General features: G+C 35.8%; 1 protein-coding gene across 1 annotated transcript in view; it reads left to right on the top strand.

Moving 5' to 3' along the window:
- The window catches only part of KNL1 (kinetochore scaffold 1), a 58,050-nt gene extending 31,927 nt beyond the window's left edge, over positions 1–26,123 (top strand). The window contains exons 13-26 of the mRNA XM_081289414.1: positions 420–518; positions 3,901–4,016; positions 6,435–6,525; positions 7,522–7,638; positions 8,803–8,890; positions 12,435–12,512; positions 12,683–12,722; positions 14,058–14,159; positions 15,004–15,104; positions 20,600–20,668; positions 22,157–22,266; positions 22,437–22,555; positions 23,325–23,447; positions 24,357–26,123. Of these exons, the coding sequence (XP_081145540.1) occupies positions 420–518; positions 3,901–4,016; positions 6,435–6,525; positions 7,522–7,638; positions 8,803–8,890; positions 12,435–12,512; positions 12,683–12,722; positions 14,058–14,159; positions 15,004–15,104; positions 20,600–20,668; positions 22,157–22,266; positions 22,437–22,555; positions 23,325–23,447; positions 24,357–24,471 (1,368 nt within the window). The 3' untranslated portion in view covers positions 24,472–26,123. The remainder of the gene's footprint in view (positions 1–419; positions 519–3,900; positions 4,017–6,434; positions 6,526–7,521; positions 7,639–8,802; positions 8,891–12,434; positions 12,513–12,682; positions 12,723–14,057; positions 14,160–15,003; positions 15,105–20,599; positions 20,669–22,156; positions 22,267–22,436; positions 22,556–23,324; positions 23,448–24,356) is intronic.
- The last annotated feature ends 20 nt before the right edge of the window (positions 26,124–26,143 follow it).

Genomic DNA, 26,143 nt, shown 5'->3' with positions numbered 1-26,143 from the left:
GAGTCCTAAGGTAGTTCAGGACATTACATGGCGAGACAGAGCAAGCTCACTAATGTGTTCCTTTTTTCCTCTCATTAAGCTACTAATGCATTCATGGAGGCCACAGCCTCATGACTTTATCTAATCCTTATTACTTCTCAGCTGCTTCATTTTGAAATATCATTAGCATATAACTTAGAGAATTAAGTTTCACTTGTCAGTTTTGGAGGGGAAAAACACACAGACAATAGCAAATAGAAATGAAGATTCAATACATATGTTTTGGTTTCTGTAAATTCTAATTCTTTCAGGTTATTCAATAAGAATCTTAGATAATCGCAGATCTGCTTGTGGATAGCCTGCTTAATATGGATAATTTCATGAATATTTTCAAAGTAGAATCAAATGAGGTGATCCTGAAAATTTTTTTCTTTTCTCAGAAACTCAAAGATGGAAGAATAACAATAAGGGAGTTTTTTATACTTCTTCAGGTCCACATCTTAATACAAAAACCCCGGCAGAGCAATCTCCCAGCTAAAGTAAGTACAATTTCCTGGCAAAATAATTATATCATTTGAAAAATATATATATTTTTTTTTCCTTTTTTTTTTACTAAACTGCATAAAAGCAAGTATTTACTGAAAAGAAAAAAAGGAAGCATTAATTTTATTCTGTTTTAAAGAAAGTTTTTCTAAATCAAGTGTGGAGGTGCACGCCTGTAATCCCAGTGGCTTGGGAGGCTGAGACAGGAGGATCACGAGTTCAAAGCCAGCCTCAGCAATGGTGAGGGGCTAAGCAACTCAGTAAAACCCTGTCTCTAAATAAAATATAAAATAAGGCTGGGGATGTGGCCCCAAGTCTGGCAAACATTTACAAAATCAGTGTATCCTTAGCCACAAAGAAATCTAACAAATTAAAAACAATGGAGGTTTTATAGACCACAGTGTTGGATCTTAATCCATTAAAATTAGAATAAAAGGACTAAAATATTATCAGCTTCCTAGAAGTTAAGAAACACATTACTGGTGCACACTTGTAATCCCAGTGACTGAGGCAAAAGGATCGCAAGTTCGAAGTCAGCCTCAGCAACTTAGTGAGACCCTATCTCAAAATGAAAAATAGAAAGGGCTCATAAAGTACTCCTGGGTTCAATCCCCAATACCAAAAAAAAAAAAAAAAAAAGTGGGGAGGGCGGGGGAAGAAAGGAAAGAAACACACTTAGATTAGGGGTGTATCCCAGTGGTAGAGTACTTGCATGGCATACACAAGGCCCTGAGTTTGATTCCTAGCACTGCAAATAATGAAACACTCTTTGATCAAAGAAGAAATAAAAACTGTTTAGAAAGCAAATAACAGAGAATATCTAATGCCAAATCTATTGGACATAAAGCCTAACTTAGCAGGAAATTAAAAACTTGGCTGTCTGTTATAGAAAAGAATCTAAAAATAAAGATTTTTTGTTGTTTTGGGGTTTGGGGGGGGTACTAGAGATTCACCACTTTACCACTTAGGTACATCCTAAGCCCTTTTTATTTATTTATTTATTTTTCCAAAGGATATAGACATAAAATGTTGTTATCTTTCCATAAAGATTTCGGGGGGCTGGGGTTGTGGCTCAGTGGTGGAGTACTCGCCTGGCATGTACAGGGCGCTGGGTTCTATCCTCAGCACCACATAAATGTAAAATAAAGATATTGTGTCTACCTAAAACTTAAAAATAAATAAGTAAAGATGGCATTTCGCATTACCAGCAATATATGAGGCCATTTCCCCATAGCATCACTAATAGATCATCAAGCTTTTGAATTTTTACCAATCTGATAAATAAGAAATGGTGTCTCAACAACTTTAATTTGCATTCTACTTACGACAAGTGAATTTAAACATCTTTTAGGGATCAATTTTTTTGTGATTTTTGATTGTTTCTGGTGGGGATTTCTGCTCCCTGTGCAATTTTTTTTAATTCTAATTAGCTATACATGATAGTAGAATGAATTTTGACACATCATATATAAATGGAGTATATAACTTCTCATTTGTCTGGTTGTACATGATTTAGAGTTACACAGGTCATGTAATCATGTATGCACATAGGGTAATAATATCTGATTCATTCTACTATCATTCCTACCCCTATGCCCTGCCTCCCTTCACTTCCCTCTGTCTAGTCCAAAATACCTCTATTCCTCCCAACCCCCCACACATATCTTATTGTGAATTAGCACCTGCATATCAGGAAAAAACATTTGGCCTTTGGTTCTTTGAGACTGGCTTATTTCATTTAGCTTAATATTCTCCAGTTCCATCCATTTACCAACAAAAGCCATAATTTCATTCTTCTTTAAGGCTGAGTAATATTCCTTTATATATACTACAGTTTTCTTTATCCATTCATCTGTTGAAGGACACCTAGGTTGGTTCCATAGTTTAGCGATTGTGAATTGAGCTGCTATAAATATTGGGGTGGCTGCATCATTGCAGTATGCTGATTTTTAAGTCCTTTGAGTGTAAACTTTGAACACTGTCCAAGAACAATGGGAATCAAAAAGAGTAGGATGACTAGGTCAAATGGTTGTTCCATTCCAAGTTTTCTCAGAAATATCCACACTGCTTTCCATAATAGTTGCACCAGTTTGCAATCCCATCAGCAATATATGAGCATACCTTTTCCCCCACATCCTCACCAACATTTATTGTTGCTTGTGTTCTGACTCGAGTGAGATGGAATCTCAGTGTAGTTTTGATTTGCATTTCTTTAATTGCTAGAGATGGTGCAGCCCATTTTATTTTTTTTAAGTAGCCGAAGTTCTTGTTAAATTGCCTAGTTTGGCCTTGAACTTGTAATCCTCCTTGCCTCAGCCACCCAAGTCACTGGAATTACAGTTGTGCACCTCTGTGCCTGGAAAAAGAAATTTTTAATACTCAGTTTAAGAAATTAGAAAATGAACAAGCGGGGCACAGTGGTGCAGGCTTATAATCCCAGCAGCTCAGGATGCTAAGGCAGGAGGATTGCGAGTTCAAAGCCAGTCTCAGCAAAAGCAAGAAGCTGAGCAACTCAGTGAGACCCTGTCTCTAAATAAAATACAAAATACGGCTGGGGATGTGACTCAGGTTAAGTGCCCCTGAGTTACACCCCTAGTAAACCCCCCCCCACACACTCAAATAGGCATTCTGAAATTCAAATTATTTCTCACACATGGTTTTGTTATGGTGAGATCTCAATAAGTCACCAGGTTGATCTTTTTTTTTAGTTGTAGATGTACAGAATACCATTATTTTGGTTATTTATTTTTATGTGGTGCTGAGGATCGAACCCAGTTTTTCACACATGCAAGGCAAGCACTGAGCCACAACCGCAGCCCCCACCAAGTCCATCTTAAAGCAGGAGATGAAACCTTTATTCACCAGCTGGTGGGCCAAGAGGCAGACTGTAAGTCTACACCCTTTGACTCCCTCAGGGGTTTGAGTACACCTAAGTGAAGCATGTCAATACATTAATCATCTGTGGCTATTGCTATGATTCAAGACCATAAACAAACATCATGAGATCTAAAATCATAAACAGAAGGGGAAGTGGGTCAAAAGGCCCCTAGTTGATTACAAGTTAAAGAATGGTTACTAACATCTAGACAATCATTCTCTGACATATGGAACACTGTCCAAGAACAATGGGAATCAAAAAGAGAACAATTTACACTATATAAGAATTGCCATTTTGTATTGCCAAATATGCTGTGCTAAGCAACTGTTGATAGGTACAGAGGTGCCTTGTTCACATGGAAGAAGCATTTCGTACATGACATGGAGTCTCAGGGTAAAATGGAATCTGTTTGGTCATTGCCCATATAGCCTGGCCCATAACAGTTTGATCCTCAGGATACCAGTTCTGAGGAAGTGATTTATTTATTTATTTTTTTCCAGTTTACTACAAACACATCGCCTACTCCAGAAGACCTGATATTAAGACAGTATGTTTATGGACCCAAGATACAGATTTATAGAGAGGATTGTGAAATTCTTCGCCAAAAGATAGAAGAGTAAGAAAGTTTTAATTTTTTCTACATGGGTTTTGTCTTTGTTTAACAAGCAAGTAGTATATGTGGCAAGGTTTTGATTAAAATAACAGTGGCATGGAAAAAAATTAATGGCATTAACATGGGTACAGAAGTTTGGCTTTGACCTAAAACACAATTCAGTCCTGGCCAGACATGGTGGTGCATGCCTGTAATCCAAGCGGCTTGGGAGGCTGAGACGGGAGATTTGCCAGTTCAAAGCCAACTTCAGCAACTAAGCAACTCAATGAGACCCTGTCTCTAAATAAAATACAAAATAGGGCTGGGGATGTGGCTCAGTGGTTGAGTACCCCTGAGTTCAATCCTCGGTACCAAAAAATAAATAAATAAATTCAGTCCTGGCTAAATTGCTAGCTGTGTAACCTTGGGCAACTCATTTAACCTTCATTTCCACATCCATAAAGTAGGGATAATAATACCTACTTAGCAGGTCAAAATGAATATAAATGAACATTTATAGTGTATATGAAATGCTTTCATACTATTTTTACCACAAAGTAAGTCCTCCATAGAAATAAACAGTAATTATTAGGTTATTATATCATGAATTCATTGCAATAGAAATCTTCAAAAGAAGATGTATATGTAGTGCCTAAAAATCAAGTTTGCCTTTGGGTTTCTAATTTTATCACAATGGTTCTTGATTTGTATATAGAATAAAGTTAAATTACAGTGCTTTTTTTGTTTGTTTTTGGTTCTGGGGATTGAACCAAGGGGCACTTTGCCACTCAGCTACATTCCAGCCTTTTTTATTTTTTATTTGAGACAGGGTCTTCCTAAGTTGCTGAGGGTCTCACTGAGTTGCCTCAGCCTCCCAAGTCCCTGGCGTTATAGGTGTGCCCCACCATGCCCGGCATGCTTTGGTTTTTTACACACTGATTTACAAATTAGATATATCCGGGTTTCCTCAGGCAAATTAGAATTGGCAATTCAAAATAATATATGTTTGCTATAATTATTAAGGACTATTCAATCAAATTGATCTAAACTAACAAACAGAAAAGAAATAAAATAATCTTTAGGTATTATGTAGTTTTGTGCCAGGCGCAGTGGTGCATGCCTATAATTCCAGTGGCATAGGAGTCTGAGGCAGAGGCTTGCAAGTTCAAGGCCAGTCTCAGCAACTTAGTGAAGCCCTAAGCAACTCAGTGAGACCCTGTCTCTAAATAAATACAAATTTAAAAAAAGGGCTGGAGATAGTTCAATCCCTGGTACCAGAAAAAAAAAAAAAAAAAGAATTATGTAGTTTTAAAAGTAAAAATTTATGATACTGTTCATTGATAGTACATCAAATTTGCCTGATTCTGCTTTGTTCATTCAACAAATACTTCTTGAGCACCTACTGTGTGCTAGGGACTATACTAAGTACTGGGGTTCATCACCGAATAAATCATAAGAATTTCTTTCTTTTTTTTGATGTGGTGCTGGGGATTGAACCCAGGGCCTTGTGCATGCGAAGCAAGTGTTCTATCAACTGAGCTATATCCCCAGCCCCTCTTTTTTTTTTTTTTTAACATTTATTTTTTAGTTGTAGGTGAACACAATATATTTATCTTATTTTTATGTGGTGCTAAGAATTGAACCCAGTGCTTCATGCGTGCTGGACGAGCACTTTTCCTCTGAGCCACAATCTCAGCCCCAATGATAAGAATTTCTTTCTTTTTTTTTTTTTTAAAGACACTTCTTTTTTTAAAAATTTTTTAATATTTATTTTTTAGTTTTCAGTGGACACAACATCTTTGTTTGTATGTGGTGCTGAGGATCGAACCCGGGCCGCATGCATGCCAGGCGAGCGCGCTACCGCTTGAGCCACATCCCCAGCCCAATGATAAGAATTTCTTAGATTCATGTTTAAAGAATGTAATAGGATATTGTACTCAGTTGGCAATAAATTTAGATATGCTTTGCTGTTTAATTTTGCACTTACATGCCTGCATATGAAATCTTACTTCAATAGAAATTTATTTCCTTCACCTACCAACAAGAAACCAATATATACTGACATAATATCTTTACTATTTTTATAAATGCTATTCTATAAAAGTAAGATATAACTTTGAGCTGAAGTAGGAACTTTTAGTGACTATAACTTCATAGTAATTATACTTTGACAAGCTTTAAGAATATAAGCAACATGTTTTCACTGGGGAACAAGTTGATACATTGAAATAAGAATTTTTGTGTGAAATTTTTCTGATTTTTATTCTTGAACTGCTCTTCAAGTGTTGAATAATAATCAGACTGGCCCTTTTCTTGAGTGATTTCCCCCCTTTTTTAATGTAGCAATAAACATAAAGATTTAAATTTAAGCATGCTAGATCTGAGCTATTTCAATTAAAATGACTTCTGAATCCTGTGCTAATGATTTTTTCTGTCTTTCAGACTAAAGGTTTCTTCATTGACCCAAGATAAACTGTTGACTGATGTCAATAGGAACTTGTGGGAAAAAATGAGACACTCCTCTGATGAAGAGGTACTCTGGTCTCTTTCTAAGTGGGAATCAGTGCAGACACTTTAAACAATGATTATTGTGAAATAATTGTTATTTGATAATTGGTGATGTAATATGCTACCAAGGTCTTGTTTAATTATATACAAGTAATTGTTAATATGTAATCTTTTCTCTCTTTTGGGGTACTGGGGATTGAATCCAGAGGCACTTTACCTCTGAGCCACATTCCCAGCCCTTTTTATTTTTTGAAACAGGGTCTCAGTAAATTGCTTAGGGCCTTGCTAAGTTGCTGTAGCTGGCTTTGAAATCATGATCCTTCTGTCTCAGCCTCCCAAGTTGCTGGGATTACAGGCATGTGTCACCATGCCCAGCGATGTATAATCTTTTCAAACTCGTAATAATCACTAGATGTAATAATCACTAGATGCAGTGGTGCACACTTATAAACCCAATGGCTCAGGAGACTGAGGCAAGAGGATCAAAAGTTCAAGGCCAGCCTCAGCAATTTAGCAAGACCCTAAGTAACTTAGTGAGAACCTGTCTTAAGATTTAAAAAAAGAGGTTGGGGATGTAGCTCACTGGTAAAGTGCCTCAGTACAAAAAAAAAAAAAACAAAAAACACACCTATGATTGATTAATTTAATATGTGAAATGTATTTGAAGTTTCCTTGTTTGCCTTTCACTTACTTATATTTAAATGAAGAAAAGTTCAACTATAATTGGTTAAATAACAAATGACCCATTTCATGTGTATGCTAATGTTGAAAGTGAACCTGTCATTTTCTGATTTTTAATGTGAATAAATAAATTACAGGCAGCAATCAAAACTAAAATATTTGGTTCCTTTTTTAAGCAGCTATATGGATTTAAATTTCCAAGTGATCAGTGTCCTGTTTTAGGAATCAGAATCTAGATCAGGCAAAGCCTAGCATGTGGCAGCTGAATGAACTTCTGGATCAGTTACCTTTTCTGACTGGTTTGTTTTAGTGTATTGTACTCCTTAACTCTCCCTTACAGCTGAAGGCCTTTGGATTTTACGTTAACAAAATAAAATCATGTGTTACCAAGGTAACTAAAGTCTTCACTCACCAAGGAAAAGTGACTCTGTACAGCAAGCTGGTGCAGTCAGCCCAGGTAATTTGAGACAATTAACAGCATTAAAAAAAAGAATTATTAAAATTACTTGTTGGGCATGGTGGTGCATGGCTGTAATCCTAGAGGTTTGGGAGGCTGAGGCAGGAGGATCACAAGTTCTAGACTAGCCTTGGCAATTTAGCAAGACCTGTCACAAAATAAAAAAGTAGAAAAGAGCTGGGGATGTAGCTTGTGGTAAATTACCCCTGGGTTCAATACCCAATGTACCACAAAGGAAAAAATAAAAGTACTTTCTAGTGGTGTGGAATATGAAGAATGTTCCTTAGGAGATATGTGAATGAAATTTGAGTGAGAACAACTGTTCTTAAGAGAGCAGGCTCAGTCAAAAGTGACAAGTCTTGTTATCTTCAGTAACTGGAAAGTAGTTACTAATATGGGCTTATATCTCAGATATTGTTATTACACATTGAAATAAAATATATATAGGATTTAGGTCTCCCATTGCTAAAGACTATAAAATGGAAAGTATAGTATATAGACTATAGTTTTGTCTTCTTCACCTTTGTACCCAGTTGTATATGTGTGTCCATGAAGTTTAAAATAGCATTTTCAAAATGATTATCCTCCCATTGGCAAATAAATATGAAAAATATTGCGTACAATATAATCTTAGAGAAATATAAATTTTAAAGTCTAAAAATAAAAAATGATGTCATGGATCAGTTTTTCCCTTATTTGACCATAGAAAAAATTTTAAAGAACTTTTTTTTTTCAAGGTAACATTAATATCCCATATTCCATGAAACACATATACAAATACTTGAATAAAGGAAAATACAGCCAAGCTCCATGGGGTATGCCTATAATTCCAGTTACTTAGGAGACTGAGGCAGAAGGATTACAAGTTTGAGGCTAGCAAGTTAGACTCTGTCTCAAAAAAGGCTGGGGAACGTACCTCAGTGCCAAAGCACCTTAACTTTAATCTCTAGCAGCTAAATAAATAAATAAGTAAAAGAGAATACAAATTAATTTGTATTTATCTCCTTTTAAAATTTCATTTATTTTTAAGTCCAGATTGAAGGTTTGGCCATTTTAAGATTTACCCATTTATGATCAAGACGTAACAGTTATGTCAACAACTTAAACTATTTATAATGTTTTGTTTGGAAGTTTAACCTTACAATTATAATATTTTGTGTTTAGAATGAGAGGGAGAAACTTCAGATAAGGATAGATGAGATGGATAACATACTCAAGAAGATCAATAATTGTCTGTCTGAAGTGGAAATAGGTAAAGTATTTTAAATACTTTTCTAGGGGTTTGGATGTTTAACTTAGTGGTAGCACTCTATAGAGTCATCCCAGAATTGTAATGAATACTTTTCCGAAATCATATTTAATGCTTTCCTACAATAGAGATGGTTTGTCTTTTTTTGTGTGTGTGGGTGGCACTGTGGATGAAATCCAGGGCCTTGTGCATGCAAGGCAAGCACTCTACCAACTGAGCTACATCCCCAACCTGGTTTGCCTTATTATACCGACACGTATTAGCACCTTGAAACCTTAGATTAAAGCAAATTAAAACTCGTTTGCTATGGTCATCCGTAACACAGTCAACAAGAGATACCCAAGATGAGTCCCTGTGGAAAACTCTTAATAATCTAGACTATAATTTTGTATTTTTTAATAGATAAGTCCATCTCATTTGAAAATTGGTGGGGATGTAGCTTAGTGGTAGAACACTTGCTAGCAATCTTTGATCCGTAGCAGCATACACAACAAGAAAATTACCTAGGTGCAGTGGCACGTATCTGTAGTATCAGTGACTCTGGAGGAGGATCACAAGTTGGAGGCCAATCTAGGCAATTTAGCAAGACCCTACCTCAAAATAAACAGGGCTAGGGACGTAGTTCAGTAGTAGAGTGTTCCCGGGTTTAATCCCAAGTACCATCAAAAGAAAGAAAATTGTCTTAACCTTTCAGTTTGGCTTCTCATAATCTTCACTTGTTAATTTTGCTTTCCTTAAGCTGCTTTCTCAGAGATCTCAAAATTCCACATAATCATCAAATTTGGTTACTCTTGGCCCTTAACCATCTGACTTGTTTCAGCTTTTGCTGCTGCTGATTGTTCATTTCTTCCTGAATCTTTCATCTATCTTAACCTCTATGATATTGCACTACCTTAACCCTATTGTTTTCTCTGGGCTATTCCTTTTAATTCCTCTGATGGCTTCTTTTTCTCTAACCCCTTGTGTGGAATTTAGATTTTGTCATTCCTTTTATATTTTCTCCTCTAATGCTTTCATCTGCTTTAATAATTATGTAACTAATTCCCAAATTCAGTTAAATTCATCAAATATTTTTTGAGCACATACTTCATGCCATATACTCTGCTTACCATCAGGGGAAAAAACAAAGAAATGATACAGGTTTTGCCCTCAAGTACCTTATAGTCATTTTGGCTAAGCACATCTTTAACCTATTTGAGTTTTAGATTATATAATTTCTGTCTTCTTACTGAACTTCAGTGCAACAATATCCTTAAGCACCTTAAACTCTATGTGAATAAATAATCTTCTCCCATCTCCAAAATCTAATTCAAAAACTTGTTTCTTGTCCTCTGAATTCCAGCCCAAACTACATACATTTCTATGTAGTTATGCCATTTTCTGTTTTTGTTGTTATCGTTTTATGGTGTGGAGAATCAAGCCCAAGGCTTTGGGCATGCTAGACCTAAAGTACTCTACCACTGAATTGTATCTCTAGTCCCCCTGCCACTTATTTTTTTGTATGTATGATCTTGTTTTATTTTTTTGGTTGGCTTTTGAGGTACTAGAGATTGAATTCAGGGATACTCTACCACTGAGCAGTATCCCCACCCCACCCCACCCCCCTTTTTTTTTTTTTTAACTCTTTTAAAAAAGGGTTTTGCTCAATTTCATAGGCTGGCCTCGAATTTGCAATCTTCCTGCCTCTGGGATTACAGTCATGCACCACTATGCCTACCTGCCACTTTGTTTTGGCTAATACATTCTCCTGTTTTCCATGAAGGGAAATACTCTCCATCTCTTTAGCTTCTGTGGCTGTCACTTGTATTGTAGTTATTTTGTTCAGTTTATCTTCCTAATTATAAGGTACATGGAAGCCAAAATCAGCTTTTATTTTTCTCCAGGTCCTTAGTACTATTAGTACTATGCTATATATAGTATAAGTGCCTGTACATGTGTTCTGCATTAAATTGATAATGAATATATGAATTCCATAGTCTTAGACTGTCCCACTCTTTTGTTGATTATCTTTCTATTTCACAGAATATTATTTATTGAGCAAATTTGCTGAGTACCTACCGTGTGTCATATATAGTACTTAGTGCTAAGAACACACTGGTGATCAAACACAAACATTAGTTCTTCTTTTATGGGGCTTCCAGTCCAAAAGAGAATATAGTCATTAAGTGAATAATTTTATAATAAATTCTGAGGAAAAGGTTACAAGGTGCTATTGAGGTCCTGTAATAGAAATCTGACATAGTCAAAAGGTCATGGTAGCCTTCCTGCTAAAGAAGTGACATTTAAGCTAAGATATGAAGGATGAATGGGAGTCTCAAAGTGAAAAAGATAGAAAGAGCAGCCTATTCAATGAATAACAAAAGTAGAAACCCTATGAGGAAAAAAATGTGCCAATTACAAGTGTTTGAAAATAAGGCCACTATAACTAAAATAGAGCAAAAGGCAACATAACCTGAGAAGAGCTATAGATATCACTAGGGACCAGTTCTAATTGGGCCTCTTAAGGAATTCTGAATTTTTCTAAGAGAAAGGAACGGTCATTTGACAGGTCTTAATTAAGCACTGGCTACTGGCTAGAGATTGGATTTGAGTAGATCAAGAGTAAATACAACCAGTTAATCCATTATTGGACTAGTAACAGAGCCAGGTGTGGTGGCACATGCTATAATCCCAGTAGCGTGGGAGGCTGAGACAGGAGGATCGCAGGTTCAACACCAGCCTCAGCAACTTAACAAGGCTCTAAGCAACTTAGCGAGACTTTGTCTCTAAATAAAATATAAAAAGGGCTGGGGATGTGCCTCAGTGCTTGAGTATCCCTAAGTTCAATCCCCAGTATCAAAAAAAAAAAAAAAAAAAGAAAGAAAGAAAGAATAGAAGCTTATTTTAAGAGATGCTGGTAATGGTGAAGAAAAAGATATCTCTGAGGTAAGATCTTAACTTGGATAAACTTAATATGGGGAAAAGGGGCTGGGGTTTGTGGCTTAGTGGTAGCGTGCTTGCGTGGCATGCATGAGGCACTGGGTTCGATTCTCAGCACCACATACGAATAAATAAAATAAAAAGGCATGCCTTTAAAAAAAAATGGTGAGAGAGGAGAGTTTTTAGAATGATTCCCAGGTTTCTAAAACAAATTGTGTGACCATCCTCAATGCATATTTACTCCCATCCCTTCCCCAGTAAATTTCCCAAGTTAAAAAAAAAAAAAAATTTTGTGTTTATTTATTTTTTACTTAGCCCATATATGTTGCCTAACAACTATTATGTTCTTGCAAATTATATGTATAAATAGTGGACCATGAGAAGATAGAAGATGCTAATAGAGATCCTTGCTTTGTGGCTCAGAGCTCATTTCTCTGCCACCAGATAAGTGTATGTCTTCATATGAAATTATAATTATAGTTTAGTGCTTTATAGTTTAGTACAGAGAATGGATGGTATTTGTGAAATACCTGCAACACTTCACTTTGTGACCATCTATTCTTTTCATGTCTGATATTTAATAAATTATCTTGATTGACTTATTCTAATGCATGCTATTTACTTTTAGAAACTAAGAATTTGGAAGATGAGGAGAAAGACAATCCTGTGGAAGAATGGGATTCTGAAATGAGAGCTGCAGAGAAAGGTAACTTTTTGAATTATTTAAAGATATTTAAAAAATTTTTTTAAAGCCCTTTTGAGTTTGTTTGTTAATGTATTTAAATGAGATTAAGTCTGAATTTTCAACAAAACAGGATTTTTGTGAAGGTATTATGTGAAGGTATTAAGGTATTATGTTTTGTTTTCTTTTCATAGAACTGCAACAGTTAAAAACAAAAGAAGAGGAGCTTCAAAGGTCAGACTTTAATCCAAGTGTTAGACAATCTAATGCTGAACTCCAGAAAGCTAAATGACTTTCTACTTCCAGAGAGTCACAAGAATTGTGAACATGAGTCTTGACTAAAGGTGACTTAGAGCTTCTGCTGCACTGAACTGGACCCTAAAGCACATCATAGTCATCAGTATTTTCAAAGCCCTTACTATTTATAGGGCATTAATCCAAAGCAGGATTTCTCAAGCTTGAATTCTATCAGGATCCTTTTAAAGAAAATAAACCAAGAATTAAACTATTTTTATATTTGTACTTAAATAAGTATATGTAAGTATGAAATGAGGCATATATTTCTTAGGCATGTGAATCTTGCTCAACTTTAAGACGAAAAGAAATTAAATCATGACAAAACCGGGCTGGGGATGTGGCTCAAGCGGTAGCGGGCTCGCCTGGCATGCGTGCGGCCCGGGTTGGATCCTCAGCACCACATACCAACAAAGATGTTGTGTCCGCCAAGAACTAAAAAATAAATATTAAAAATTCTCTCTCTCTCTCCTCTCTCACTCTCTCTTTAAAAAAAAAAAAAAAAAACATGACAAAACCAATAAAAGTCCAGTCGACAACATTAACAGGTGGTAATGTTTGAAATTAAATCAATGCTAACAAAATGACTAACAAAAGGTCAAGTTCTATTTAGCTGCAAGAAACTGAAATCAAATGCAGGCAACAAAGTTATTACATGTCATGGTTTTAAAGTGAATATCCTTATGATCTACATTATGCTTTTTTGTTATCAAAAATGAAAAAGTAGGCGCATGCTTGTAATCCCAGCTGCTCGGGAAACTGAGGCAGGAGGATCTTAAGTTCAAAGTCAGCCTTAGCAAAATCGAGGCACTAAGCAACTCAGTGAGACCCTGTCTCTAATTTTTAATAATTATTTTAGAGAACATTGGAACCCCGAGGATATCTTCATGGATCCTGATTTGAGAGCCAATGATTGGTACCTTTTCTAAGTAAGCCTACTTCTACATTAATGCTTAAATAAACAAATATATTTTTTTAACCTGGGAGCCATCAAGCATATGACTTCTTCTTTTTTTTTTTTAAGAGAGAGAGAGAGAGGGGGGAGAGAGAATTTTTTTTTAATATTTATTTTTTAGTTCTCGGCGGACACACATCTTTGTTGGTATGTGGTGCTGAGGATCGAACCCGGGCCGCACGCATGCCAGGCAAGCGCGCTACCGCTTGAGCCCCAGCCCCATGACTTCTTATCATAAACCTTTTTGTTAATAGTTTGAATTCTTGTAACAAAGACCGTATCTTTCTGTGAATACCTGGGTTTTTTGTTTTGTTTTGCAGAAAGCTCTTAGAACTGGAGGTACAGAAAGAGCAGACCCTTGCTCAGATAGACTTTATGCAGAAACAAACAAATAGAACTGAAGAACTACTGAATCAGCTGAGGTAAGGCAAAGCAGGTGACATTTGTATTTTATCCTGTGTTTTAGTCATTGTCTAGAGCAGTTGTTCATCTACTAGAGCAGTTGAAAATGTTTTCAGAATGTGTTGTTGTAGGTTTTCCCAGGGGTTTGTTTTGTTCTAGCTTTGAGATGGGGTCTAACCATTTTTCCTAGACTGACTTTGATCTCCTGAGCTCAAGCAAACCTAGCTGACTATCTCCTGAGTAGCTGGGACAACTACAGGCATACACCGCTGTGCCCAGCAATTACTACAGGTTTTTAACCTGTATGCACAAGGCAGCTTCAAAAAGGGTCAGAGTTTTTACTAAAGTGAAAATATACAGGGTGGAAGAGCTATGTATGGAATAATGTTAAAGTATTTAAATACTTTGCATAGACTTGTTTTTTTCTCTGATACTCTGATTACAACTTAAGGTTTTTTTTTTTTTTCTTTTTCTGGTACTGGGAATTGAACTCAGGGGCACTTGACCACTGAGTCACATTCCCAGCCCTATTTTGTGTTTTATTTAGAGACAGGGTCTCACTGAGTTACTTAGCACCTCACTTTTGCTGAGGCTGGCTTTGAACTTTCAGTCCTCCTACATTCACAGTATTTGAACTGAAATATCAGTTGTCTCTGAATCCAGTGGGAAAACATCAGCAACTGTTATTGATACTGTTTTGAGTAGTTTTAGAAATTCTCTCTTTGGGATGGAAGTATAGCTTAGTAGTAGAGCATTTGCCTAGCATATATAAAACCTTGGGGTTAATCTCCAGCACACACACAAAAAATAAAGAAGTTTATCTTTTAAAAAGATGTGGCTTTTTCCCCCCCTTCTTCTCTCCAGTTTGTCTGAGTGGGATGTTATTGAGTGGACTGATGATCAAGCTGTATTTACCTTTGTTTATGACACCATAGAACTCATTATCACCTTTGGAGAACCAGTAGGTGAGTAGTAAAAGTAACATAATCCTCTGCAGAGGTCTGGGGATGTAGTTCATTAATAGAATACTTATGTAAGAGGCCCTGGGTTCAATCCCCAGTACTACACAAACAAACAATTCAAAAGAATAAAATAAAAAGCTGGAGATATAAGTCAGGTAGAACACTTGCCTAGTACACATGAGGTCCTGGATTCAACCATCAGTATCACCAATAAATAAATAAAAACATAGCTAGTTAAAGTTGCCATTTGTTTTAGTGTTTGGACACCCAGGGGTACTTTACCACTAAGCTACATCCTCAGCCCTTTTTATTTTTTATTTTGAGACAGGTTCTCACTAAGTGGCTTAGGGTCTTGCTAAGTTTGCTGAGGCTCAAATTTGTGGTCCTCCTGAGTCAGAGGGATTATAGGCAGGTTCTACTGTCAGTATCTTTAGGTCTTTTCTCTTTAACTGGTCATCTTAAGCACAACCATTTTGGAATGTAGGATCTTCATAGCCTCCCAGCCTTTGCATCTGATTTTTAGAATGAATAGCATTACCTTCTGTCCAAATCCAGGCTTAAAGTTTAGGAATCACGTACATCTCCTTCTCCCTCATTACACATAGCCAAAATCATCAATAAGACATACTGATTTTAATTTCTTTTTTTTTAATTTAATTTAATGTTTTTTACTGGCTATTCATGATATTACAATGATCTTGGCAATTCATACATTTGAATCATTGGGGTATAATTTCTCATTTTTCTAATTGTACAGATTGCAGAATCACACTGGTCACAGAGTCACCTATATACATATAGCAATCATAATGTCTATTCTGCTGCCCTTCCTATCCCCCCTACTCCTCCCCTCCCCTCTCATCATTTCTGTCTATCCAATCTAATGTGACACACTTTTTTTTTCTTATCACAAAATCATATATGTATTCTGTATAACGATGAGATTCTCTTTCCATCTTCCGTGCAACTCCCCTTCTCCCTTTTTTTCCCCCTTACCTCTCTTCCCTATTTAGTGGTAGTCTTCTTCTCATGCTCTTCCTCCCTATCCCATTTTGAGTCACCCCCTTATATCAGAGAAGACATTCAGCATTTGTTTTTTAGGGATTGGCTAACTTCACTTAGCATAATCTGCTCTAATGCCATCCATTTCCCTGCAAATGCCATGATCTTGTTATTTTTTAGTGCTGAGTAATATTCCATTGTGTATAAATGCCACGTTTTTTTAATCCATTCATCTATTGAAGGGCATCTAGGTTGGTTCCACATTCTAGCTATTGTGAATTGTGCTGCTATAAACATTGATGTGGCTGTGTCCCTGTAGTATGCCCTTTTTAGGTCCTCAGGGAATAGACCAAGAAGAGGAATAGCTGGGTCAAATGGTGGTTCCATTCCCAGCTTTCCAAGGATTTTCCATACTGCTTTCCAAATTGGCTGCACCAATTTGCAGTCCCACCAGCAATGTATGAGTGTACCTTCCCCGCCCCCCCCCCCCATCCTCGTCAGCACTTGTTGTTGTTTGACTTCATAATGGCTGCCATTCTTATTGGAGTGAGATGGTATCTTAGAGTAGTTTTAATTTGCATTTCTCTGATTGCTAGAGATGGTGAGCATTTTTTCATGTATTTGTTGATTGATTGTATATCCTCTTCTGAGAAGTGTCTGTTCAAGTCCTTGGCCCATTTGTTGATTGGGTTATTTGTTTTTTTGTTGTTTAACTTTTTGAGTTCTTTGTATACTCTAGTGATTAGAGCTCTATCTGATGTTTAAGGCGTAAAAATTTGTTCCCAGGATGTAGGCTCCCTATTCACCTCACATATTATTTCTCTTGCTGAGAAAAAAACTTTTTAGTTTGAATTCGTCCCATTTGTTGATTCTTGGTTTTAACTCTTGTGCTATAGGTATAGTCTAATTAAGGAATTTGGGGCCGCCCCCACGTGATGAAAATTAGGGCCAACTTTATCTTCTATTAGACGCAGAGTCTCTGATCTGATTCCTAGCTCCTTGATCCATTTTGAGTTGACTTTTGTGCATGGTGAGAGAAAGGGGTTCAATTTCATTTTGTTGCATATAGATTTCCAGTTCTCCCAGCACCTTTTGTTGAAGATGCTATCCTTTCTCCATTTCATGTTTTTAGCACCTTTGTCTAATATAAGGTAGTTGTCATTTTGTGGATTTGTCTCTGTGTCCCTATTCTGTACCATTGGTCTACCATCCTGTTTTGGTGCCAGTACCATGCTGTTTTTGTTACTATTGCTCTATAGTACAGTTTAAAATCTGGAATCGAGATACCACCAGTTTCATTCTTCCTGCTTAGAATTACTGTAGCTATTCTGAGTCTCTTATTTTTCATGATTGCTTTTTCTATTTCTGCAAAGAACGTCATTGGGATTTTGATGGGAATTGCATTGAATCTGTAAAGTGCTTTTGGTAATATGGCCATCTTAATAATATTAATTCTACCAATCCATGAGCAAGGTAAATCCTTCCATCTTCTAAGGTCTTCTTCTATTTCTTTCTTGAGGGTTCTGTAGTTTTCATTGTATAGATATTTCACCTCTTTTGTTAGGTTGATTCCCAGGTATTTTATTTTTTTTTGAGGATATTGTGAATGGAGTAGTTGTCCTCATTTCCATTTCAGAGAATGTCACTGATATACAGGAATGCCTTTGATTTATTGGTATTGATTTTATATCCTGCCACTTTGCTGAATTCATTTACTAGTTCTAGAAGTTTCTTGGTTGAACTTTTGGGGTCTGCTAGGTATAGGATCATGTCATCGGCAAATAGTGCTAATTTAAGTTCTTCTTTTCCTATATTTATGCCTTTAATTTCTTTCGTCTAATTGCTCTGGCTAGTGTTTCAAGAACTATGTTGAATAGAAGTGGTGAGAGAGGGCATCCCTGTCTTGTTCCAGATTTTAAAGGGAATGCCTTCAATTTTTCTCCATTTAGAATGATGCTGGCCTGAGGCTTAGCGTATATAGCTTTTACCATGTTGAGGTAATTTCCTGTTATCCATAATTTTTCTAGTGTTTTGAACATAAAGGGATGCTGTACTTTGTTGAATGCTTTTTCAGCATCTATCGAGATGATCATATGGTTCTTACTGATGTGGTGAATTACATTTATTGATTTCCATATATCGAACCAGCCTTACATCCTGGGGATGAATCCCACTTGGTCATGGTGCACGACCTTTTTGATATGTTTTTGTATCCAATTTGCTAGAATTTTATTGAGGATTTTTGCATCTATATTCATTAGGGATATTGGTCTGAAGTTTTCTTTCTTTGAAGTGTCTTTATCTGGTTTTGGAAGCAGAGTGATGTTGACCTCATAGAATGAATTTGGAAGTACTCCCTCTTTTTCTATCTCCTGAAATAGATTGAAGAGTATTGGTATTAGTTCTTCTTTAAAGTTCTTGTAAAACTCTGCTGTATATCCATCCAGTCCTGGGCTTTTCTTGGTTGGTAGTCTTTTGATGGTTTCTTCTATTTCCTCACTTGATATTGGTCTGTTTAAGTTGTTTATATCATCCTGACTCAATCTAGGTAGCTCATATGCCTTAAGGAATTTATCGATGCCTTCACTATCCTCAATTTTTTTTTTTTTAAAGAAAGAGTGAGAGGAGAGAGAGAGAGAATTTTTTAATATTTTTTTAGTTCTCGGCAGACACAACATCTTTGTTGGTATGTGGTGCTGAGGATCGAACCCGGGCCGCACGCATCCCAGGCGAGCGCGCTACCGCTTGAGCCACATCCCCAGCCCAACTACTAACCTCAATTTTATTAGAGTATAGGGTTTCAGAATAATTTCTAATTATCTTCTGTATTTCTGAAGTGTCTGTTGTGATGTTGCCTTTTTCATCCCGTATGCTAGTAATTTGGGTTCTCTCCTTCTCTTTGTTAGCATGGCTAGTGGTCTATCAATCTTATTTATTTTTTCAAAGAACCAGCTTTTAGTTTTGTCAATTTTTTCGATTGTTTCTTTTGTTTTGATTTCTGATTTTAATTTCTTAATATCCATTTTTCTCCATCTCTTTTGTCATTTGTCATCTCTAATCCAGATGAGTATGATAACATTCCAATTGAACTTTCTGGATTTTCCCTTTTTCCTTGCCAATTCATTCTCCTCCATGTAGCTATAGTGATTGTTGAAAAATCTAATCATGCATATATAGTTATGTTAAATTAATGATCAAAATATTTTATATAGTCTGTAAAGCCTTTGCATAAATTGAATTTTTCTTTCTTTTTCTTATATACCTTTTTTTTACATATTCTGCATGTTGACCAGATTGGATTTCTTTCATTTCCTTAAATGATCATGATCTTTCATATTCAGTCATTCCATCCTACCTCAAGACTTTCATACAGATGTTTCTTATTCCTGGAAGCTCTTTTCTTCCTCTTCACTACTAAAATTTCTAATAATCCTTAAAAGCTTAGCTCAATTATCAGTTTCACAGGAAAGTTTTCCATGACTCTCCTTTTATACCTACCTGCTCTGCCAATTCCCCCTCATAGTCTATGTTTTCATTGCTCTCTGCAATATTCCTTAATAGCATTTACCACAATTTGTAGTTTTTATGTCCTTCTGATTTGTAAAGCTTCTTGAAGATGTGGGTGATTATAACTTTTTCTCATTATGGTATCCACTTAACACATAGAAAATATTTAGCAAAGCATTCAATAAAATAAAAAGAATCAAAATCTGTGAGATAGATGATATGTCTATAGAGTCTGAAGGAATGAGCAGTTGTCCTGATGATCTAAAAATTCATTACAGTTAAACTATAATCCCAGAAACTAGGGAGGCTGAGGCAGGAAGATCACAAGTTCAAAGCCAGACTTGGCAACTTAGCTAGAGACCCTAAGCAACTTACCTAGACTGTGTTCTCAATAAATTGAACAAGGGCTGGGACTGGGCACTATAGCACACTCCTGTAATCCTAGCAGTTCAGGAGGAAGCTGAGGCAAAAGGATTGCAAGTTCAAAGCCAAACTCAGCAACTTAGCAAGTCCCTAAGTAACTGAACTAGACCCTGTTTCAAAATAAAAACTAAAAAAGCGCTGGGGATATTGCTCAGCAGTTAAGTGACCCTGGGATTAATCCTCTGTACCCGCCTGCTCCCCCCCCCAAAAAAAAAAATCATCATGGCAATATAAAAAGTATTGATCATTTTGAGAGTATTTGTTCAGGGATAGTAGGTATGGGGAGGCTATGTTCCTTATATGATTCCTAAAAAAAATTATCTTTGCACAGAAGTTAGGGGGCAAAAAGAGGAGGTATATTCTACACATAAAATTTCCTTCAAAGATCTACCAATGTTGTTGAGGAAAATCTCAGTCAAACTTTGACCATAATTTGAGAATCTGATTCAAAGATAAACCTTCAACTCCCTGTGAAAAAACCCTTCTACCCAGAATAGTACTGAGTTTTATGTGGCTTAAAATCAGATAACAAAAAGAAATGTTATTCTTTTCCTGGTTCATCTTAGTTGGTCTCCCTTTCTTGGACAAGGCTCACAGGAAGATTACTGACCTAAATTTTCAGTCTTTGTTAGATGGTAAGTTCAAAACATTTGTGCTTCTTAAAAATTTTGTTGGGGGCTGGGGATGTGGCTCAAGCGGTAGCACGCTCGCCTGGCATGCGTGCGGCCCGGGTTTGATCCTCAGCACCACATACCAACAAAGATGTTGTGTCTGCCGAGAACTAGAAATAAATATTGAAAATTCTCTCTCTCTCTCTCCTCTCACTCTCTCTTTAAAAAAAAAAAAAAATTTTGTTGGGCTGGGGATATAGCTTAGTTGGTAGAATGCTTGCCTTGCATGCACAAGGCCCTGGGTTCAAACCCCAGCACCAAAAAAAAAAAAAAAAAAATTATTAATTTATAGATACAAATTCTTCTTGGTAACTGTTTCACTAATTTAAATAGTAATATTAATAATTTATATTTAAAATATGTATTAGGTATAAAATTGAGTAATGTTTTAAATATTGGGTGGATTTTTAAAAATTTTTTTTAGTTGTTGATGGACCCTTATTTTATTTACTCATATGCAGTACTGAGAATCAAACCCTACTGGGCAAGTGCTCTACCGCTGAGCTACAACCCTAGCTCCTGGGTGGATCTGAAAAGAAATGACATTCTCATTATCTTTAAATGATTGATAAATAGGCATTTCCATAGTTTGAAAATTACCATCATGAATATTTCATCTCAGGCAGATTTATTACTTACATTAGTACTATGAGGTAGGAAACTACAGATCAGAAAAATTAAATGTTGCTTGGTGCAGTGGTATATGCCTGTAATCCCCAGCTGCTAGGGAGGCTGAGGCAGAAAGATCACAAGTTCAAGGCCAGCCTGGGCAACTTAGACCTTACATCAAAATAAACATTTTAAAAAGGGTTAAGGGTGTAGCTTCAGAGGTACAGCTCCAGGAACACAAACACAAAAGCAAAAAAAAAAAAAAAAAAAATTTACATAAGAGGTTGGGGCTATAGCTCAGTGGTAGAGTACTCTGCTTGCCTAGCTTGTGAGGCACTGGGTTCAATTCTCAGCACCACATAAAAATGTATAAATAAAATAAAGGTATTGTGTCCACCTACAACTAAAAACAATGGGGGCTGGGTTTGTTGCTCAGCAGTAGAGCACTCACCTAGCACATACAAGGCACTGGGTTCGATCCTCAGCACCATGTAAAAATCATGTAAAAATAAATAAAATAAAGATATTTTTTCCAACTACAACTAAAAAAAATTTTTTTTAAAAATCACTTAAGATATAAAGAAATCTAGGATTTGAACGTAGTAGTTTGTTACATTGAAACCCATGGTTTTAATCAGATATTATTTTGTATGAGTTTTTGTGGGAATACTTTATATTCACCATTTATTTTATAATCATGTTGAAAATAAAAATCAAGAGGATACTTCCACATCTAACAGGTTGAGGGTATTTCTAGCTTATGTGACAACAGTATTTTTAGCTTACATAAAATATATGAATAAGTAATACCTTCCTTTTTGTTTTTGGTTTTTTCTTCCCCAGAGGATAAAGCTCCTACTTCCTCCCTTTTAGTTCATAAGCTTATTTTTCAGTACATAGAGGAGCAGGAATCCTGGAAGAAGAAGTGTACAACACAGCATCAGGTACCCAAGGTAAAGTTTGATTGAAGTATATAAAGGAAAACTTGCAAACTCTGTCCCACAAAGCAGAATTGAAATTATAAATATATAATAGAATCTGAAATGATATATTCAATTATTTAACTTTTTGAGTTCTTTGTAGCAGTCATTGAACATTGAAATCTTTTTTTCTATTTTTTTAGATGCTTCAAGAACTCTCACCAATAGTAAAAAATTGCAGACTCCTTGGAGAAGAGATTGAGTTTTTAAAGAAATGGGGACCAAATTATAATCTAATGGACATAGATGTGAATAATACTGAGTAAGTGTATTATTTCCCTGGGCAGCTCTTACAAAGTACTACAAATTGGATGGCTTAAATGAAAGAAATTTATTATCTCAAAGTTGAGGATAGAAGTCTAAAATCAGAGTATTACTCAGGTTCTTTCTAAGGGTTGAGAGAGAGAATCTTTTCCATGCCTTTCTTCCAATTTCTGATGGTCTTCTGGCAATTTTTGATATTCCTTGACTTTTAAATGTCCAAACTCTGATCCCTGGCCTTTATCCTCACATGGTATTCTTTCGGTGTCCAAATTTCCCCTTTTTATAACAATACCAGTCAGATTAGGGCCTGACCTATTCTAATAGAACCTTATCTTAATTAAATTTGCAATGACCTGATTTCCAAATAAGATCACATTTTAGGTATAGGGGTTAGGACTTTAGCATATGAATTTTGGGGAATATATTTCAACCTATAACAGCAAATAATTAGTCAAGAACTTATTAAAATAATTGTGTTTGTTTTTTATATAACTAGGGATTGAACCCAAGTGCATCACACATGCTAGACAAGTGCTTTGCCACTGAGCTATATCCCCAACCATAAAATATTTATTATTGTGTTTCCTGACTAACAGTGAAAGAACCATTTTAATACCTTGCTCCAGGTGTTTTACTTGATAAGGATAAGATAAATCCATTTGATAAGGACAAGAAATAATGTGTGCCTAAATTTCATATGCCAGTCTACATGGAAAAAAAATGTATTTCAGTATATATTTTTAATTGTGGGTCTTGTTTTTTAACAGATTGAAGCTTTTATTCTCCAGCTCTGTAGCATTTGCAAAGTTTGCGGTAACTTTGTCTCTCTCAGCCCATTATCCATTGGTCCCATTACCTTTCACCATTCAGAATCACCTTGGAAACACCAGGTAAGTAAAGGGCCAGCAGGATAAGACTCCCAGCTACCTTTTTACCTTTGTTATCTCTCAAAGTCGTCATCATCATGGGTAGTGAGAACTAAATGTCACTTGTTTGTGATTTCATTTCGGAGGGTTTATTCTTTTAATTTCAGTGACCTTAATTACTATCTCCAGTAGATGCTGGAGTCCATTAATGTATTCATTCGTACCTTCTTCCACTTTTTTTTTTTTTTTTTTTTGTACCAGGTATTGGACTCAGGGGCACCTGACCACTGAGCCACATCCCTAGCCCTATTTTGTATTTTATTTAGAGCCTCAGTAAGTTGCTGAGGCTGATTTTGAACTCTGAATCCTCCTGCCTCAGCCTCCCGAGCCACTGGAATTACAGTTGTGTATCACCACTTCTTCACTTTTGAACCCTCCTACCTAAAACAATCTATAAGGAAAAAAAATTCTACATAGTTTTAGCCCAGATCATATGTCAACAATTTTTTTGTCCTTAAAAACAACAATCACTTGAAAAAGCTGTGTTTTCATAATACTATTCTCAATTCGTCTGTGGAAGCAGACCTGTAAATGTCTTATTCTTACTAGGTTGTGATCTATTTTGTGACTTTTTTTAGACACACTGCTGACAGACTGGGAGAAGACAGAATTTAAATCCATCAGCAAACACTAATAGTTTAGAATTTTATTTAAAGAAAACAACTAGATCAGGATAGCTTACAATTACATATAGAATTAGTTCTCAGGCTTTGTTTCACAATCCCATTTCAACTTCTCAGTCTGCTTATTTAATGAAATGCCTATTTGTGCTTCTTGGGAAACTAAGAAACTTTATCCAAGAACATGAGTAGCACCGAAATGAAGACAAATATAAATTTCCAGAAAATGAATTAACCTTTTGTTTTTTTCTAGCCAAGATGAAATTGCTGCCATTATATATAAAGTGCCATTAGAGGACAACTACCTGAAGAACATTGTCAAGCAAATTTACCAAGATCTACTTCAGGGCTGCCATTTCTACTGCTAGACCCATGGACCACAGCTGTAACAACCAAGCAAGAATTCACTTGATATTGTGTCATGGTCTCTATTGTCATTTAACTTTGCCTTAAGGTCATAGTAAAATTCCTTTTGATGATGTAATAGTAAATTTATATGGTCTGTTTTTAAATCTGTACAATTAGAAATGATAAAAGCTTTCATATAGCCTTGTCAGGATGCTCGTCTTTATACCGAAGGTATAATAGGGAACTTAGGGAAATTTTCCCCTAACTAAAGTTGTGCTATCTGCTTTAGTATAACAATAAGAAATAACTTAAGAGGCAATATCCACTGATAAAACTAAGCTGTTCCCTATGTATAGAGCTATTAGGTAGTCTGGCTTCTTCCTAGCAGATATTGCTAGATTTGGAAATATGTCTGTCAATAGCTTGGTATGGTGCTATGCTTTTGTAATCTCAGCTATTCAGGAAGGTGAGGTGGGAGGATCACTTGAACCCACAAGTTTTAAGTCCAGCCTGAACAACATAGCAAGATCCTATCTCAACAGCAACAAAAAATAAACATTTCTGTCTACAAACTATTCATCCTCCTTTTTCTCCATTTCAGAAATGATATGAAGAGAAAGCATTAGCACTCTTGGACTGGTTGCTATCTTTTCTTGGGGCCTTGCCCTTTATTCTATAGTGTCTATTAAAATTAATTCATTTTGACCAAGTACATGTATATAAATATATTAATGTTTTTGTTTGTGATATAATGTTTGCCTTCTGCCTAAGTATATGAAGCATTTTCAGCAATATTTTCAATCTTCTTTTATTAAATAATGAGATTTAAAACTATCATATCCAAAACTCTAGTTTCTGGTAGTAATAATAAACTTTCTCTTAAGTATTGGTTCCTGAAGCCACACAGTCCTCATACACAAAAATTAGCATATCCATTATTAAATGACCAGTATTATCTATGAAAGAATATTCACCCACACTTTAGTCAAATCCGAATCATGATAATTTACATTTTCTGTGTTGAATTTTAAATTAAAATATTTGTATTTTTAAACAAATTTGTGTTAACATTTTGCTTTTTAATTTAAGATAAGGTTAAAGTCCTGTGGGTCTGTGTATCTCTCCTCTTCATTGTTTTTTTTTTTGTTTTTTTTTTTACTTTTAATTATAAGATTACCTGATTTTTAGCTTCAAAAGTCAACACAATGCTGGGTGTGGTAACAGATACTGGTAATCCTAGTGATTTGGGAGGCTGAGGCAGGAGGATTACAAATTGTTGGCCAGCCCCAACATTGTAGCTTGGCTCTAAGCAACTTAAAAAGACTCAGTCTCAAAATAAATAAAAAGGGTGGGATGTGGATCAGTGGTTAAGCCCCCTTGGGTTCAATTCCCAGCATCCCTACCCACAGAAAAAAACAACAAAGTCAAACAAAACTCATCTGGCTTAAAAATCAAGACAGATGTTCCCTATTTCCATAAACTTCTTTAAAAAATTTTAAATTATCAGTTTTTTTTTTCTTATTGGAGTTTTGTTTTTCCTGTATGTCTAATAATTAGAAGTTTGTTTTATTCATTTTGGTAACTGCAACAACCCACTCTAAGAATGATTTGACTTGTAAGGATGATCTCTGCTTTCTTGGGTTTCAAGTACATAATTATATTTATGTAGGTATTTGTGTTTTTCTTTGTTCA

The sequence above is a fragment of the Spermophilus citellus genome, assembly GCF_964194105.1.
Source record: "Spermophilus citellus genome assembly, chromosome: 4".
NCBI classification, from domain to species: Eukaryota; Metazoa; Chordata; class Mammalia; order Rodentia; family Sciuridae; genus Spermophilus; species Spermophilus citellus.
The sequence above is the reverse complement of the archived record's forward strand: the minus strand, read 5'-3'. Positions and strand labels throughout refer to the sequence as shown.